The 13,626-nt window shown below is 42.1% G+C and overlaps 1 protein-coding gene across 5 annotated transcripts in view; it reads left to right on the top strand.

Moving 5' to 3' along the window:
- Positions 1 to 1,984: 1,984 nt before the first annotated feature.
- Positions 1,985 to 13,626, top strand: part of ZNF286A (zinc finger protein 286A) — a 29,081-nt gene continuing 17,439 nt past the window's right edge. The window contains exons 1-5 of one of the 5 annotated variants that reach the window (XM_059150438.1): positions 1,985 to 2,444; positions 2,841 to 3,078; positions 4,099 to 4,154; positions 7,596 to 7,710; positions 8,913 to 9,002. In XM_059150438.1, the coding sequence (XP_059006421.1) occupies positions 3,042 to 3,078; positions 4,099 to 4,154; positions 7,596 to 7,710; positions 8,913 to 9,002 (298 nt within the window). In that variant the 5' untranslated portion in view covers positions 1,985 to 2,444; positions 2,841 to 3,041. Of the gene's footprint in view, positions 2,445 to 2,676; positions 3,079 to 4,065; positions 4,155 to 7,595; positions 7,711 to 8,912; positions 9,003 to 13,626 lie in introns of those variants that run through there. The other 4 variants (XM_059150435.1, XM_059150434.1, XM_059150433.1 and 1 more) reach the window with 4 other exon arrangements.

Genomic DNA, 13,626 nt, shown 5'->3' with positions numbered 1-13,626 from the left:
CTGTAAACCCATACTCTCCAGGCCCAGGTTATAAGCTGGTAACACAGGATGGGAAGGGAACCAAGCCCTGGAGTGTTTCCTCAGTCTTCTTCAACTCACCAGGAAGTGCCCAAGTTGTAGATCATATGTTTGTATGTAGACAGGGCAAAGACTATTTAGGGGAATTTGAGTTATTTTAAAAACAGAGAATCTATGGCATTTACTACTCTCTACCTACCAGATGATCTTATCCCTCAGAGAACCTTTCTATCTCTACCTCTTTTTTTTTTTTTTTTTTACAGTAATTGCCTGGCTCAGTGTGTGTGTGTGTGTGTGTGTCAGAATGGGAGAAAGCTCAATAAAACCCTTTGAGGTGGGTATGATTGCATCTATTAATATCCACTCTTCTCCTGGCCCTGTTCTAGGGCTACCCTGTGCAATGGTGAAGGAGTGGGCAAAGAATTACACAGGGTAGTGTGGGAGTAGATGGAAAGGAGCACAACAAAACACCAAAAAGCACCCCACTTCCTAGGACCAACTGTAGCCATCTACCTTCCAGAGGGTTTCCAATCAATTTTTGCTTTAAAGATTTTATTTATCGGACAGAGAGACACAGCGCGAGAGGGAACACAACAAGGAGAGTCGGGGAGAGAGAAGCAGGCTTCCCGCTGAGCAGGGTGGTAGATGTGGGGCTCAATCCCAGAACCCTGGGATCATGACCTGAGCCAAAGGTAGACGCTTAATGACTGAGCCACCCAGGTGCCCCGCCAATCAATTTTTCAATAGTTTCTCAATTCAACAACCTCCCTCCTTCCAATGGATATTCAGGTTAGGTTTTGGGAAAGGAGTTAGTCCTCTACATTAGGATGCTGTATTAGTAATCTTTTCTTTGCATAGCAATATTACTATATACTTAGTAGCTCAATACAGCATACATTTATTATCACATGGTATCTTTGGGTGAGGTCTGAGCACAGCTTATCTGGGTCCTCTGCAGCCAGCTATTAAGGTTTGGGCCAGGACTGGGTTCTCATTGACGATTCTACTAGAAATGATCCGCTTCCAAGCACCTGGGGTTTGTTGACAGATTTTAGTTCTTGCTGACTGTTGGCTGAAGTCCATCCATAGATCCTTGCCATGTGAGCCCTCCAACATCACACCCTTGCTTCATCAAAGCCAGCAAGAAGTCTCCAGCCAAGAGGCAAGAGACACATCACCTTTGTTGTGTTCAATTGTTTTAACAGTAAGTCCCAGGTGCTACTTAACTCCTGAAGAGATTACACAGGAAGAGAGGATTACACAAGCGTGTGAGCCACAGCAGATAATGGGAACCAGAGAAGGAGTACCTTCTCCTGGGGACTAACAATCATCTTTCCTCAAAGTTTTTTGAAAGCCATTTCAAAAGTTTTAAGCAGTAAAGGAACATTAAATTCTGGCTCTAGAATGATCAGTGCCCAGAAAGTGTGGAGAATGGACACACAGGAGAGAAAAATGGAATTAGGAAAATCACTTAGGAGACTCGGTGTAATCCTCGTGAAATGGTGGTGGTCGGAGATAAGGGAAGGCCAGTGGGAATAGAAAGAGATGAACAAAACTGGAGAGCTGTTTAAAAATGTAACAAATAGGACTTGGGAGATAAATAGTGAAAAGGAAGAGTTGAGGATATTCTGGTTCTGGCTTTTGTGAACGGGTTTATGGACAGTGAAAACAATTCACTGAGAAGAGGAAGAGCAGTTTAGATGTATTTAGATGTTTAGTTTGGGCTGGGTAGCTTCGTGCAAGAGCAGAATCGGAGACTAACAGTGCTCCACTGAGCAAACAACCTCTTTATATAAATTAAATTTTTACGGCTGCAAGGAAATCTGTTGCTCCAAATTTGTTGAAACTGGCTGAGTCTTTTCAACTCATCTATTTCATGCAAGTTAATATGCAGTATCACAAAGCAGTCTATGGATACAGGAACATCGGTCTGGGTAGACAATCTGCTGTTCTGCAAAACACGACTTTCACGTTGTTTGAAGGCAAAGGCTGAGTTTGGGGAGGGCAAAAGCATGGGAAAAGACATATCCTGTAATATAGTTTACAGGTAAGTCATTAGGGTTGAATTCCTCAGCAGCCCTAAGCACTGCGGGGCAGTCCCACGAGCACACAAGGCTCGGGTACCGATACCAACTCTGCTCTGTCTCTCCACCGTTCGCGCTCTCCCTTGGGTGAATCCGACACCAGCACCGCGGCCCGATACTCTCGCGAGAGGGAAGGAGACCACAGCTCCCTCGATTCTCCCAACCGCGCCACGTGTGCTCCCACCTGCAGAGAAACGGAGTATGGCAACGCCCAGGGGCTTCTGGGATTCGTAGTTCCGGGGCTGGCTGAGGCCTGGCAGCCTTGCCCCGCTCCTTCTTACGCATGCGCGACTCCGAGCCGGCCCAAGAAGTTCGTAGCCTTTGTCAGGCCCGGGATGGGAGGTGAGTTGGCCGTTCCCATGGCGCTCTTCTCCACTCAGCCTGGATGGTGGCCCCTAGGGCATCAGTTCATGCCCAGTCGGGGCTGGAGTGCGCGTTTATGGAGGGGGCCTCGAGGGCGGACCATGAGCCCCATCCCTTCGCGCTCCGTCCCGAATCCCTCCCGCGGCTGCCGCCTCCCCGGGACGCGGGTGTGAGCACGGTGCCGGCGGGTGCGCGAGGGGCGGGGCGCGGGGCCTTGGCGGGGCGCGGGGCCAAGCCCGGAGCGCGGCGGGATTTGTCTGCGCGCCTGGTACCTGGCTGGTCCCTCGCAGCCGCTCAGTGCCCCCAGGGACAGCTGCAGGCGGCAGGGACAGGCACCTGGCACCCAGCCTCAGGGATGCTGTCCCCGGTTTCCAGATTCCAGCCTCGTAGGACCGAGCCAGGCTCGAGAGTGAGGAAAAATCCCGACCCGATCTGATCGAAGCCTTCCAGCAGAGCCCCCGGAGGGAGGGCAGGAAGGAGGACGACGAGGCCGCGGGGGCTTCTCGCTGTTCTGCCTGGAGAAGTCTGAACTGGGTGGGAGATCAGAATATTCGGAACCCGGAGCAGGGAGTGATCATGGAGACCGACTTGGCCGACAAGCCTGAGAAGAGAGGTAGGAGTTGCCGAAGTGTTGTTGAACTTGTGTTGGGGAGGGAGAAATTCTTTCCTCCCGAAAGGAAAATCAGTTGCCTCACAGAAGGTGACTCTTGGCCGAGAGGGCTGTCCGTCTCCTTTGTCTGGGGGACCCATGGGCTCTTGCAGGGAGCACGAAGGGCTTGGTGTGGGATCCACCCTCTCTCCTCTCCAGCTGGGCGCATAATGGACCCTTCAAAGCCACCCCCAAAATCCGAGCGTAAGGTTAGCTTCTAAGGCGTGAGCAGAGCCTCGATTACTTTTTCCGCACACGTTCTTCCTCCCAGATGATTATGCCAACTTAGCCTCAGTCGTGGGTCTGAGAATTTCGCTTTCTGGTTGGCAAAATATTTTCCACACCTTTTATGCCACTTTGCACGATTACCATGTGACTTCAATAAGCAAATCATTTTTTGTGTTATATAGGAGAAAGCGGGCCTAGAAGTCAGTAACTGACCTCCAGTTTACCAGAGCAGTCTTTGTTGAAGTTTGGTCTGTGACCTCCTACATCAGGATTACCTTCCTGAGTGCCTGTTAGATTTCTAGATTGCACCATAGATTCAACTAATGATAATTATTTGGAGGTGGTATGCAGCAATCTTCGTTTTAAATAAGCTTGCAGGGTGATTTCTGAAAGCTACTGAGCCTGTTTTTTTTTTTTTTTTTTTTTTTTTATATGGACATTAAGCTCAGGGGGAAAACTGACTTAGTTTTATTTCTAGATCAGAGTGTGCCATCTTTCCAGAATGTGTTAGAATTACAGCAACTGAGTGAACTTAAGTCCTGAGTAGCAACACTTGTAGACATTTCTCCATGATCCCGGGATCCTGGGTTTTTTGGGGCTCCCTCCCTTTCTTTACAGTGTTTGTAGGGAGCACCATTAGTATGGGGAGGGAATTTTCGACTTGTAAATCAAAGTCACAGGATGGTTCTAGGCCCTATCATTATACTGCTTTCTTGTCCTTAGCTCTGTCTTCCCAGGACTCTCCCTTTTCCCCAGAGCAGAGCACAGAAGAGGGAGAAGTGGCAGCTCTGCGCCTCACAGCTAGATCCCAGGTGAGTGTGAGTCTCTGTTAAAAAAACCCCTCTCCCCGTTATTTCTCAGAGTACAGATGTACTCTCTCGCTTTTGATTAGGAGTTTCTGTGTCCGGTAGAGCCCGTATAGAGAGCTGGATTCCAGCTCTAAGAGACTCCTTGAGTATCTAATGAACTCGGTAGAAAATGGCTAGTATGTACCTCTAGTACCTTCTCCACCTAGTGTTTATTGTCATTATCAGTAGGTATGTAGAAAGCCTTGCCCTTCTTTTAACTTTTATGCTAATTTCTGTGCTTGAATAACATAGGAAAACTATTTTGAAAGATGTGGCACATACCTATTGAAATATGTGTCTGTCTAGGGGAAACAACATACATATGACTGTTAAATAGAAGTGTAAGAAAGCACCTTAAATGCTGAAGCGAATTATGAAAACAAAGGTTCAAATAGTTCAAAGAAGTGCTAAAAGGGGAAAGCCTGTGCAGGATTTAATTTAAAGAGCTAGAATCCGGTCTTCCGTGATGATGAACATTGAAGTATTTTAGAGGTGAAGTGTTAACGTCTGCGGCTTACTTCCCAACCCCCACCCAAGAGAATATATCAGGGATTGTTGAACTTGAGTGGTGGCTGTACCATATGGGTGAATAGTGTGTTAGTCTCTCAATTTTTTTGTATATTTGAAAGTTTTTTTTTTTAAAGATTTATTTATTTGACAGATCACAAGTAGGCAGAGAGAGAGAGGAGGAAACAGGCTTCTTGCTAAGCGGAGAGCCAGATGTGGGGCTTGATCCCAGGATCCTAGAATCATGACCCGAGCCAAAAGCAGAGGCTTTAACCCACTGAGCCACCCAGGCACCCCTGTATATTTGAAAGTTTTTATGAAAAGAAGGTGGGTAGGAGAAAAGAACTCTCCATGATGTGTGTGGCATACCTCTGTTCGCTTTCTCTTTGCTACTATAATCAGAGTGTAGAAAGTAGACATTGCACTACTATTACTATTTGAAAAGTGACTTCTCAGGATCCCTTTTTTTTTTTAGTTTTTTTTTTTTTAAATAAGTTTTTTACTTATTTAAGCAATCTCCACACCCAACTTGGGTCTTGAATTCATGACCAGAGTCATAAACTCATCTGACTAAGTCAGCCAGGCATCCCTTCTCAGGATCCTTCTATACTTGCTTATTTCCATTGCTTTCTCAGCTGCCTTACATGATTACTGAAGACTTTATCAGTCAAGAAGTTGTAAGTTGCAGCTCATGAAAATTCAGATTGGCTTAAGCAAAAAGAGTTATTGAGTCACATAACTGAAAAATCCAAGTGTGGCTAGAAATAGAACCCAGACAGTAATATTAGCATGTATTCTCTCCATTTCATTGAGTTTTATTTTTTGTTTTTGTTTTTGTTTCTCTCATTGTGTTCTCAAGCAGGCTTTTTTCCTTAGTGCCTGTTCCTAACAAATTCAAGCTTACATCTTCCCTATGTTGAAGACCACTGAAAAAAGTTATCTTGTCTCCTAGTCACTGGAGCCCAGGTCCTGGAATTAACTCTTGAACGGGTATGAGGAATATTCTGGCACCATTTTTGGCCAGATATAGTTGTAATTCTCTAATTAATTGGTGAGGCCTAGGGAATAAACCTGCACACACTCAAACAAATACACATCCCATCCATGAATCAGGGATGGAATTAGTAATACCTGAGCTATACTAACAGTAGCCAAACATAGTGGCCAGAGGAGAATCAGGGTGTAGGTACCAGAGGAGGGGTGAATGCTTTATATATTTCAACACTTTGATATTGGATTTAAGACTGTTAATAGCTTCAGGATGGATTAGACCTTTTTTTTTTTTTAAGATTTTATTTATTTATTTGACAGAGAGAGAGAGAGAGAGAGATCACAAGTAGGCGGGGAAGCAGGTTTCCTGCTGAACAGAGAGCCTGATGTGGGGCTCAGTCCCAGGACCCTGAGATCATGACCTGAGCTGAAGGTAGAGGCAGAGGCTTAACCCACTGATCTTTTATATAAATTTTAAAAACTGTCTTTTGCATTGCATTAGATTTTGTTTGATGCTAACAACTATCTTTCTTACTGGAATTTGCCTGAGCTGGTTGCTCTTTTTTTTTTTTTTTTTTTTTTTTATCTTTAACGTATTAGATTTTTAAAAAATATTAAAGTTTTAATTCTTGCTCACTGTAACCAGGTGAACAGCACAGATATATATAATAAGCATACTATTACTTGCCTCCCCAAATTCAGCCCTCCCCCTCTCCCTACGGAGGAGGACAGTTTGGTGTATATCTCTTTCCACTTCCCTCTCATTCCCAGCTTTGGGTTTTTTGTTTGAGTGTCCTTTCTGTAAATAGGATTTGGATTTTTTTTTTTTAAAAAAAAACACCTTTTTATGCGGTAAATGAACTAAGTCATATTAACTTTATGTTTCAGATTTTTCTTGCCACATGATTTTTATAATTGTTTATTATGCTTTATTTCTTTTGTATTTTCTGCCTTTCATGCAATAGCTTGCATTTTTGTTTGTTTTTTTTCTTTTAATGGTTTGGAAATTAATTCCTATTGTGTGTCATTTTAGCTACAGATATGCAGATTATAGGAACAAGGTCATTTTTTCCTTATAATATCTACTCAGTGGCTACTTAATGATTTTCATATTGTATTTTATTTTCCAAAGATGATTCTTGATTTTGTTTTATTACTTAAGTCTCAGATTATTTCTACTTTGGAAACTTTATTTTGAAATAATTTTAGATTTAAATAAATGTTATAAATAGTAAAAAGATTTTTCATATTCTCTCCAGTTAGTCTCCAAAAGTTAACATTTACCTTACTTTTTATAATTCATCACAGCTTTTATATATTTTGTGTTATATGAACTTGACCCTGTGATATTTACACAGGAACATTTATAAGTTATATCTGTACCTTCAATTAATTTGTTCCTGTTAGTTTCTAGTTTAATGCTTTTTCCTTTGAATTCTGTGCTTGACTGTCAGTCTTCTCACTGCGTGACTATTTCGCATTTCCAAATCCTGTGTTTCAGTTCATCTTCTGGTTGGCTAGATTTATTCTTTAAGTTTTTATTGAGGACACACAAGGAGAATGACTCAGACATGCCTTTTTCCTCGGGCCAAGTTTTGTTTACTTTGCCAACCTGCACTGCTGACCCGTTGATTCATGTTTTAACTTTGTATTCCCTAGAAAAATGATAGTCTCAATGGAGAAACTGTAGTCTTACCTCTCTGGATTCTCATACTGAATCCGCAGTCTGCCTGGCACATGATTGATACCCAGTGGCTTTATACCTAGAGTATTTCAAATCTAGTACATTACTGTTATTTCCTGTCCTGTGTATAGCTTACGCATCTGCTCGAGGGCCAGCAGAAACTGGGGGTTGAAATTGAGTCTGTTAAGTGAGAGATGGTGAACAAAAGTGTGTTTGTGTCTTAGGCATCAGTGACGTTCAAGGACGTGGCCATGGACTTCACCCCAGAGGAGTGGGGGAAGCTGGATCCCGCACAAAGGGAGGTGATGCTGGAGAACTATAAGAACCTGGTCTCGCTTTGTAAGGATGGGTTCTCATCGTGACTCTAGAATCTGTGTATGGGGACATCATTACGTTACTGGAAGTGAAATAGCTTAATGAAGCCTTTACCTTTGCATTCAGGAATCATAAAGTATTGCTCCCTTTGTGCCCAGAGAAAAATCTATTTCTGCCATAGTTTCTTGGTGAAATGTCTATGCTGGTTTTGTGTCAAAATTCTTTTTCGAATGTTAGAAACCTAATTCACACTGGCTTAAAGGGGATAAAAATATTGATTCAGGGAATCCTATATACTGGCAGAAATTTTCTTAATTTTTTTAAACATGTGGCTTGGCATTACTCCTGTCTAAGCTTTATTCTTAGGATCTCCCCCTGTGGCAGAGATGGCCATTGGCAGCTCCAAGGTTGCATGATTCTTCCAGTTAGAGTACTCTCCAGCCAGTAGGGATCTCGTGTTCACCTCTCTGGGGGTGTGTGTGTGCGCGTGTGCATAATGTGTGCCCCTATATGATTCACACTGGGTAGAAGAAACTATGTTAACTCTTCCCAGTGATAGTTACACATGAACATTGTAAATTACATCTGAACCCCTAATTTGTTGCCATCGTTTTCCAATTGAATGCTTTTGGCCTTGAGTTCATTTTGTGCTTATGTAATAAATTCTCTAAGAAAGTGGGTTCTGGTAACTAAAGAAGGAAGAAGAGAAAAACCTTTAGAAAGAAGACAAAAATTCTGGTCACCATGGTCACAACTTTTAGCCACTGAGGTCCGCTTTCTTCATCTCTTCCCAAAGCTAAAGCACTCACCTGTAGTGTCTCCCTGGAAGAGAGAATTCCTCAATAGAGAAAAAAGAGAAATTCTCTTCTCTCTGTCTTTTAAAGTAAGCTCTCTGCCCAGTGTGATTCTTGACCTCATGACCCTGAGATCAAGGGTCCCATGCTCTGTGGACTGAGCCAGCCAGGTACCCTAGAAGTTCTCTTCTTTTTGACAGGCAAAAATATCTGCCTTTTCCAATGCATATAAGCACCTTCCCAGACCCAGACTCTTGCTTCAAATACTTTAAGCAGCATTCAGAAGCCCACCCTCCCTCATTCCTGATCTTCCTATAATACCCTGTCTTTGTAGATCATAGGATTGGGTCTATGTTATAGAATAGGTCTTTGTGCCCATCACAGATAGTTAAGTCCTGTTTCTTTTTTGTTCTTTCTTTTTTAAACGAGCAGGGCTTCCAGTTTCTAAACCTGAGAACTACAGTTTGGAGAATGGAAAAGAACCATTGGTGCTTGAGAGAAAAGCCCCCAAAAGCAACTATGGTGAGTTGGCCAAATGGGGGTCTCCAGAAATAACAGCCCCACAGGACAGCAGAAAGGGGCACTTTTCAGTGCTTAAGAGAGAATATTAGAAATGCCTATGTGGTTTTATTTTAAGTGGTGCACTTATTTTAAGTGATAGAGCACTGTGACTAATATAAAAGTAGAGAAGAAAAGTAACATATGGTTTCACTGTCAAAATCAAACATACTCTAATATTCTGTTCCTCTTTCCTTTGTTTCTTTCTTCTGTTTGGCAACACAAAATAAAAATATCATAACTGGGGGCGCCTGGGTGGCTCAGTGGGTTAAAGCCTCTGATTTTGGCTCAGGTCATGATCTCAGGGTCATGGGATCGAGCCCCACGTCGGGCTCTCTGCTCAGCAGGGAGCCTGCTTCCTCCTCTCTCTCTGCCTGCCTCTCTGCCTACTTGTGATCTCTGTCTGTCAAATAAATAAATAAAATCTTAAAAAAAAAAAATCATAACTGTACGGGTCTGTGAATTTTCACAAATGAACACGTTCATGTAACTAGTGTCCAGATCAAGGAGCAACCTTACCAGCCTAGCAGTACTCTTGTCACTCATTTCTCCCAAGGATAACCTTATCTCAACTTCTAACACCACAGACTAATTTTGGCTGTTCTTGAACTTCATACAGACTATGTTCTAACGTCTGGCTTTCTTCACTGAATGTTACTGTGAGAAACAGCCATGTCTTTGCATGTAGATGGGTTCCATTCTGTGTTGTGTGGTCTTTCACTGGTCTAGACCAGTTTATCCATTCTCTTGGGATGGGCATCGGGGAGGTTTCCAGTTTGGGGCTATATGAGTAGCGCCACTGCGTATATTCTTTGGTATGTCTTATGGCGAACCCATAGAGGCAGACCTTGGAGATAGTATGGGTTAGGTTTCAGAGCACCAGAGTAAAAGTGAGCATTGCAAAAAAGGAAGTCAAATGAATTTTTTGTTTCCCATTGCATGTAAAAGTTAACATTTATACTATACTGTAGCCTAGTAAGTGTATAATACCATTAAATCTAAAAAAAAAAAAAGTGTATACACCTTAATTAAAACATATTGTTAAAAAATGCTAACCATTGCGGGGTGCCTGGGTGGCTCAGTGGGTTAAGCCTCTGCCTTCAACTCAGGTCATGATCTCAGGGTCCTGGGATCAAGCCCCGCATCAGGCTCTCTGCTCAGCGGGGAGCCTGCTTCCTCCTCTCTCTGCCTGCCTCTCTGCCTACTTGGGATCTCTGTCAAATAAATAAATAAAATCTTTAAAAAAAAATTGCTAACCATCGGGGTGCTGGGTGGTGCAGTCGGTTAAGTATCAAACTCTTGATTTTGTCTTAGGTCATGATCTCGGGGTCCTGAGATTGAGCCCAGCGTTAGGCTCCAAGCTTGCTTAATATTCTCTCTCCCTCTGACCCTCTCCCACTGTCACTCACACTTTCTTTCCCAAAAAAAATGCTCATTGTCATCTGAACTTTTAGCAAGTCATGAACACTGATGACATCACCATAACAAATATAATAATAATGATAAAGTTTAAAATATTGCAAGAATGTGACTCAGAGACACAAAATGAGCAAATGCTGTTGGAAAAATGGAGTTGTTAGACTAGCTTGATGCAGAGTCTCTGCAAACCTTCAATTTATAAAACAAAACAAAAACGCAGTATCTGCAAACTCAGTGAAGTAGACGATAATGAAAGCAAGGTGTGCCTATCTGTGCGTTTCTGTTGCATTAACACACGGGGAGCAGTGTTGGGTCCTGGGATAGGTGCATGTTTACTTCTGGTAGATAACTGCCAGATAGGCTTGCAAAGGCATTGTCCTAGTTACAGTTGCACTTCTACTAGCAGAATATGTGATTGTGGGAGCTGCTCAGCATCCTTCCCAGCACTTAATATTGTCTGATGGCTTCACTGAAGCCATTCTTATTGGTGCATGAAATCTTTTCAATAAATAAGAAGAGTTGGGGCCCCTGGGTGGCTCTGTCAATTAAGAGTCCAACTCTCGATTTTATTTTAAGTCATGATCTCAGGGTCATGAGATCGAGCCCCACATGGGGCTCTGCGCTTGGTGGGGAGTTTGCTTGAGATTCTCTCTTCCGTCTGCCCATACCCCAACTCGTGCTTGCACACTCTTTAAAATAAATAAATAAAATCTTTTTTAAAAATAGAAAGTTTCTAAAAAAGGAAAAATGTTACAGATATAGTTGAAGTCCTTTTGCTTTCTCCATAGAAGTAACTAGTTGGGATAAATCATTTTAATGTGTTTTGTGTATCTTGAGAGTTGGTTTAGGTCCATAACTAGAGTAAGAACTACTGGATCTTCAAGTATCACATGTTTAGCTTTCTTAGGACCTGCCAAGGTCCTACCACCATCCTGGCAAACAATTGATGCTATTGCATTTAGTAATTTGTGTCAGTCTGATGGGTATGAAATGAAATTTCTTATTTGTTTTTTTAAATTTATTTTATTTTATTTATTTGAGAGAGAGAGACCATGAGAGGGGAGAGGTCAGAGGGAGAAGCAGATTCCCCGCTGAGCGGGGAGCCCAATGGAAATTTCTTATTTCTTAATTTACATTTCTCTAATTTCTTAATTTACATTTCTCAAACTCATGAGTTTGAGTATTTCATATGTTTATTGACTATTCAGGGTTCCTCGTTTGTAAATTACCTGTTTATATCTTTTGCCTTATTTTTTGAAATTGGGCCATTCCCATCTTTTTCTTGATTTGTTGGAGTTCTTTATACATTTTCAATAGTAATACATGACAGAGGTACCATTAGAAATCAGTGAGGGAAAAAAACGGTCCTTTTTATCTGTGGCTTAGTCTATTTTAGGGTGTCTTATGCATACAAAATTTTAAAATTTTAATGTTATTAGATTTATTTCTTTTTTTTAAGTGCTTTACTATTTTCTGAATTGCCTTCCTTATTCCAATGTTGGGAAGATGATCTCTACTTTATTCTAAAATGTTCAAGTTTTGTCTTTTTTTTTTTTTTTTTTTTTAATATTTTATTTATTTATTTGACAGAGAGAGATCACAAGTAGGCAGAGAGGCAGGCAGAGAGAGAGAGAGAGAGGAGGAAACAGGCTCCCTGCTGAGCAGAGAGCCCGATGCGGAACTCGATCCCAGGACCCTGAGATCATGACCTGAGCCGAAGGCAGCGGCCTAACTCACTGAGCCACTCAGGCGCCCTCAAGTTTTGTCTTAACGGTAGGACCTCTTGGGGGTTTTTTGCATGCTATGTGAGTAAGGAACTACCTTTAATTTTTTTTCCATGCTGAAAACTGGTAGTCCAGAATCATTTATTCAAAAATCTATGTTTTTTCACAGATTTGTAGCGCTAACTCTGGTAGACTCTGGTCCCATGTATACTTTGGTCTGTTTCCAGGCTCCTTGGCTTATTTGTCTGTCTTTACCACAGCAACACGTTGTTTGAATTATACTTTCTAGTATGTATCGCTAAAATGAAACTTACTGTCATATTCTGTTTTTAAAATCTTCTTGGTTTTGGAATGTTGAGTTTTTAAATCTTCCCCTGTGATTGTAGATATGTCTGTTTCCTCTTGTATGTAAGCCTGTCAGTTTTTGTGACTTTCCTATTCACCACCCTTCTCCCTTTTTATGAGGGAGATATTGCCATTTTCTGAATGATCTAAAACTCTTCATACCTGAGGCATTTATTATTATTGTCAGACATTTTTTCTAGCTTTTGCTTTTAGGCTTTGCTTTTTAATGTACAAATTTAATGCATTACAGTCTTCTCCATTTTCTTTCTTTTTTTTTTTTATAAACATATATTTTTATCCCCAGGGGTACAGGTCTGTGAATCGCCAGGTTTACACACTTCACAGCACTCACCAAAGCACATACCCTCCCCAATGTCCATAATCCCACCCCCCTTCTCCCAACCCCCCTCCCCCCAGCATCCCTCAGTTTGTTTTGTGAGATTAAGAGTCACTTATGGTTTGTCTCCCTCCCAATCCCATCTTGTTTCATTGATTCTTCTCCTACCCACTAAAGCCCCCATGTTGCATCACCACTTCCTCATATCAGGGAGATCATATGATAGTTGTCTTTCTCCGCTTGACGTATTTCGCTAAGCATGATATGCTCTAGTTCCATCCATGTTGTCGCAAATGGCAAGATTTCATTTCTTTTGATGGCTGCATAGTATTCCATTCCATTGTGTATATATACCACATCTTCTGATCCATTCATCTGTTGATGGACATCTAGGTTCTTTCCATAGTTTGGCTATTGTGGACATTGCTGCTATAAACATTCGGGTGCACGTGCCCCTTTGGATCACTACGTTTGTATCTTTAGGGTAAATACCCAATAGTGCAATTCCTGGGTCATAGGGCAGTTCTATTTTCAACATTTTGAGGAACCGCCATGCTGTTTTCCAGAGTGGTTGCACCAGCTTGCATTCCCACCAACAGTGTAGGAGGGTTCCCCTTTCTCCGCATCCTCGCCAGCATCTGTCATTTCCTGACTTGTTGATTTTAGCCATTCTGACTGGTGTGAGGTGATATCGCATTGTGGTTTTGATTTGTATTTCCCTGATGCCGAGTGATATGGAGCACTTTTTCATGTGTCTGTTGGC

This window comes from Mustela lutreola, chromosome 15 (genome assembly GCF_030435805.1).
Source record: "Mustela lutreola isolate mMusLut2 chromosome 15, mMusLut2.pri, whole genome shotgun sequence".
Classification (NCBI taxonomy): domain Eukaryota; kingdom Metazoa; phylum Chordata; class Mammalia; order Carnivora; family Mustelidae; genus Mustela; species Mustela lutreola.
The sequence above is the reverse complement of the archived record's forward strand: the minus strand, read 5'-3'. Positions and strand labels throughout refer to the sequence as shown.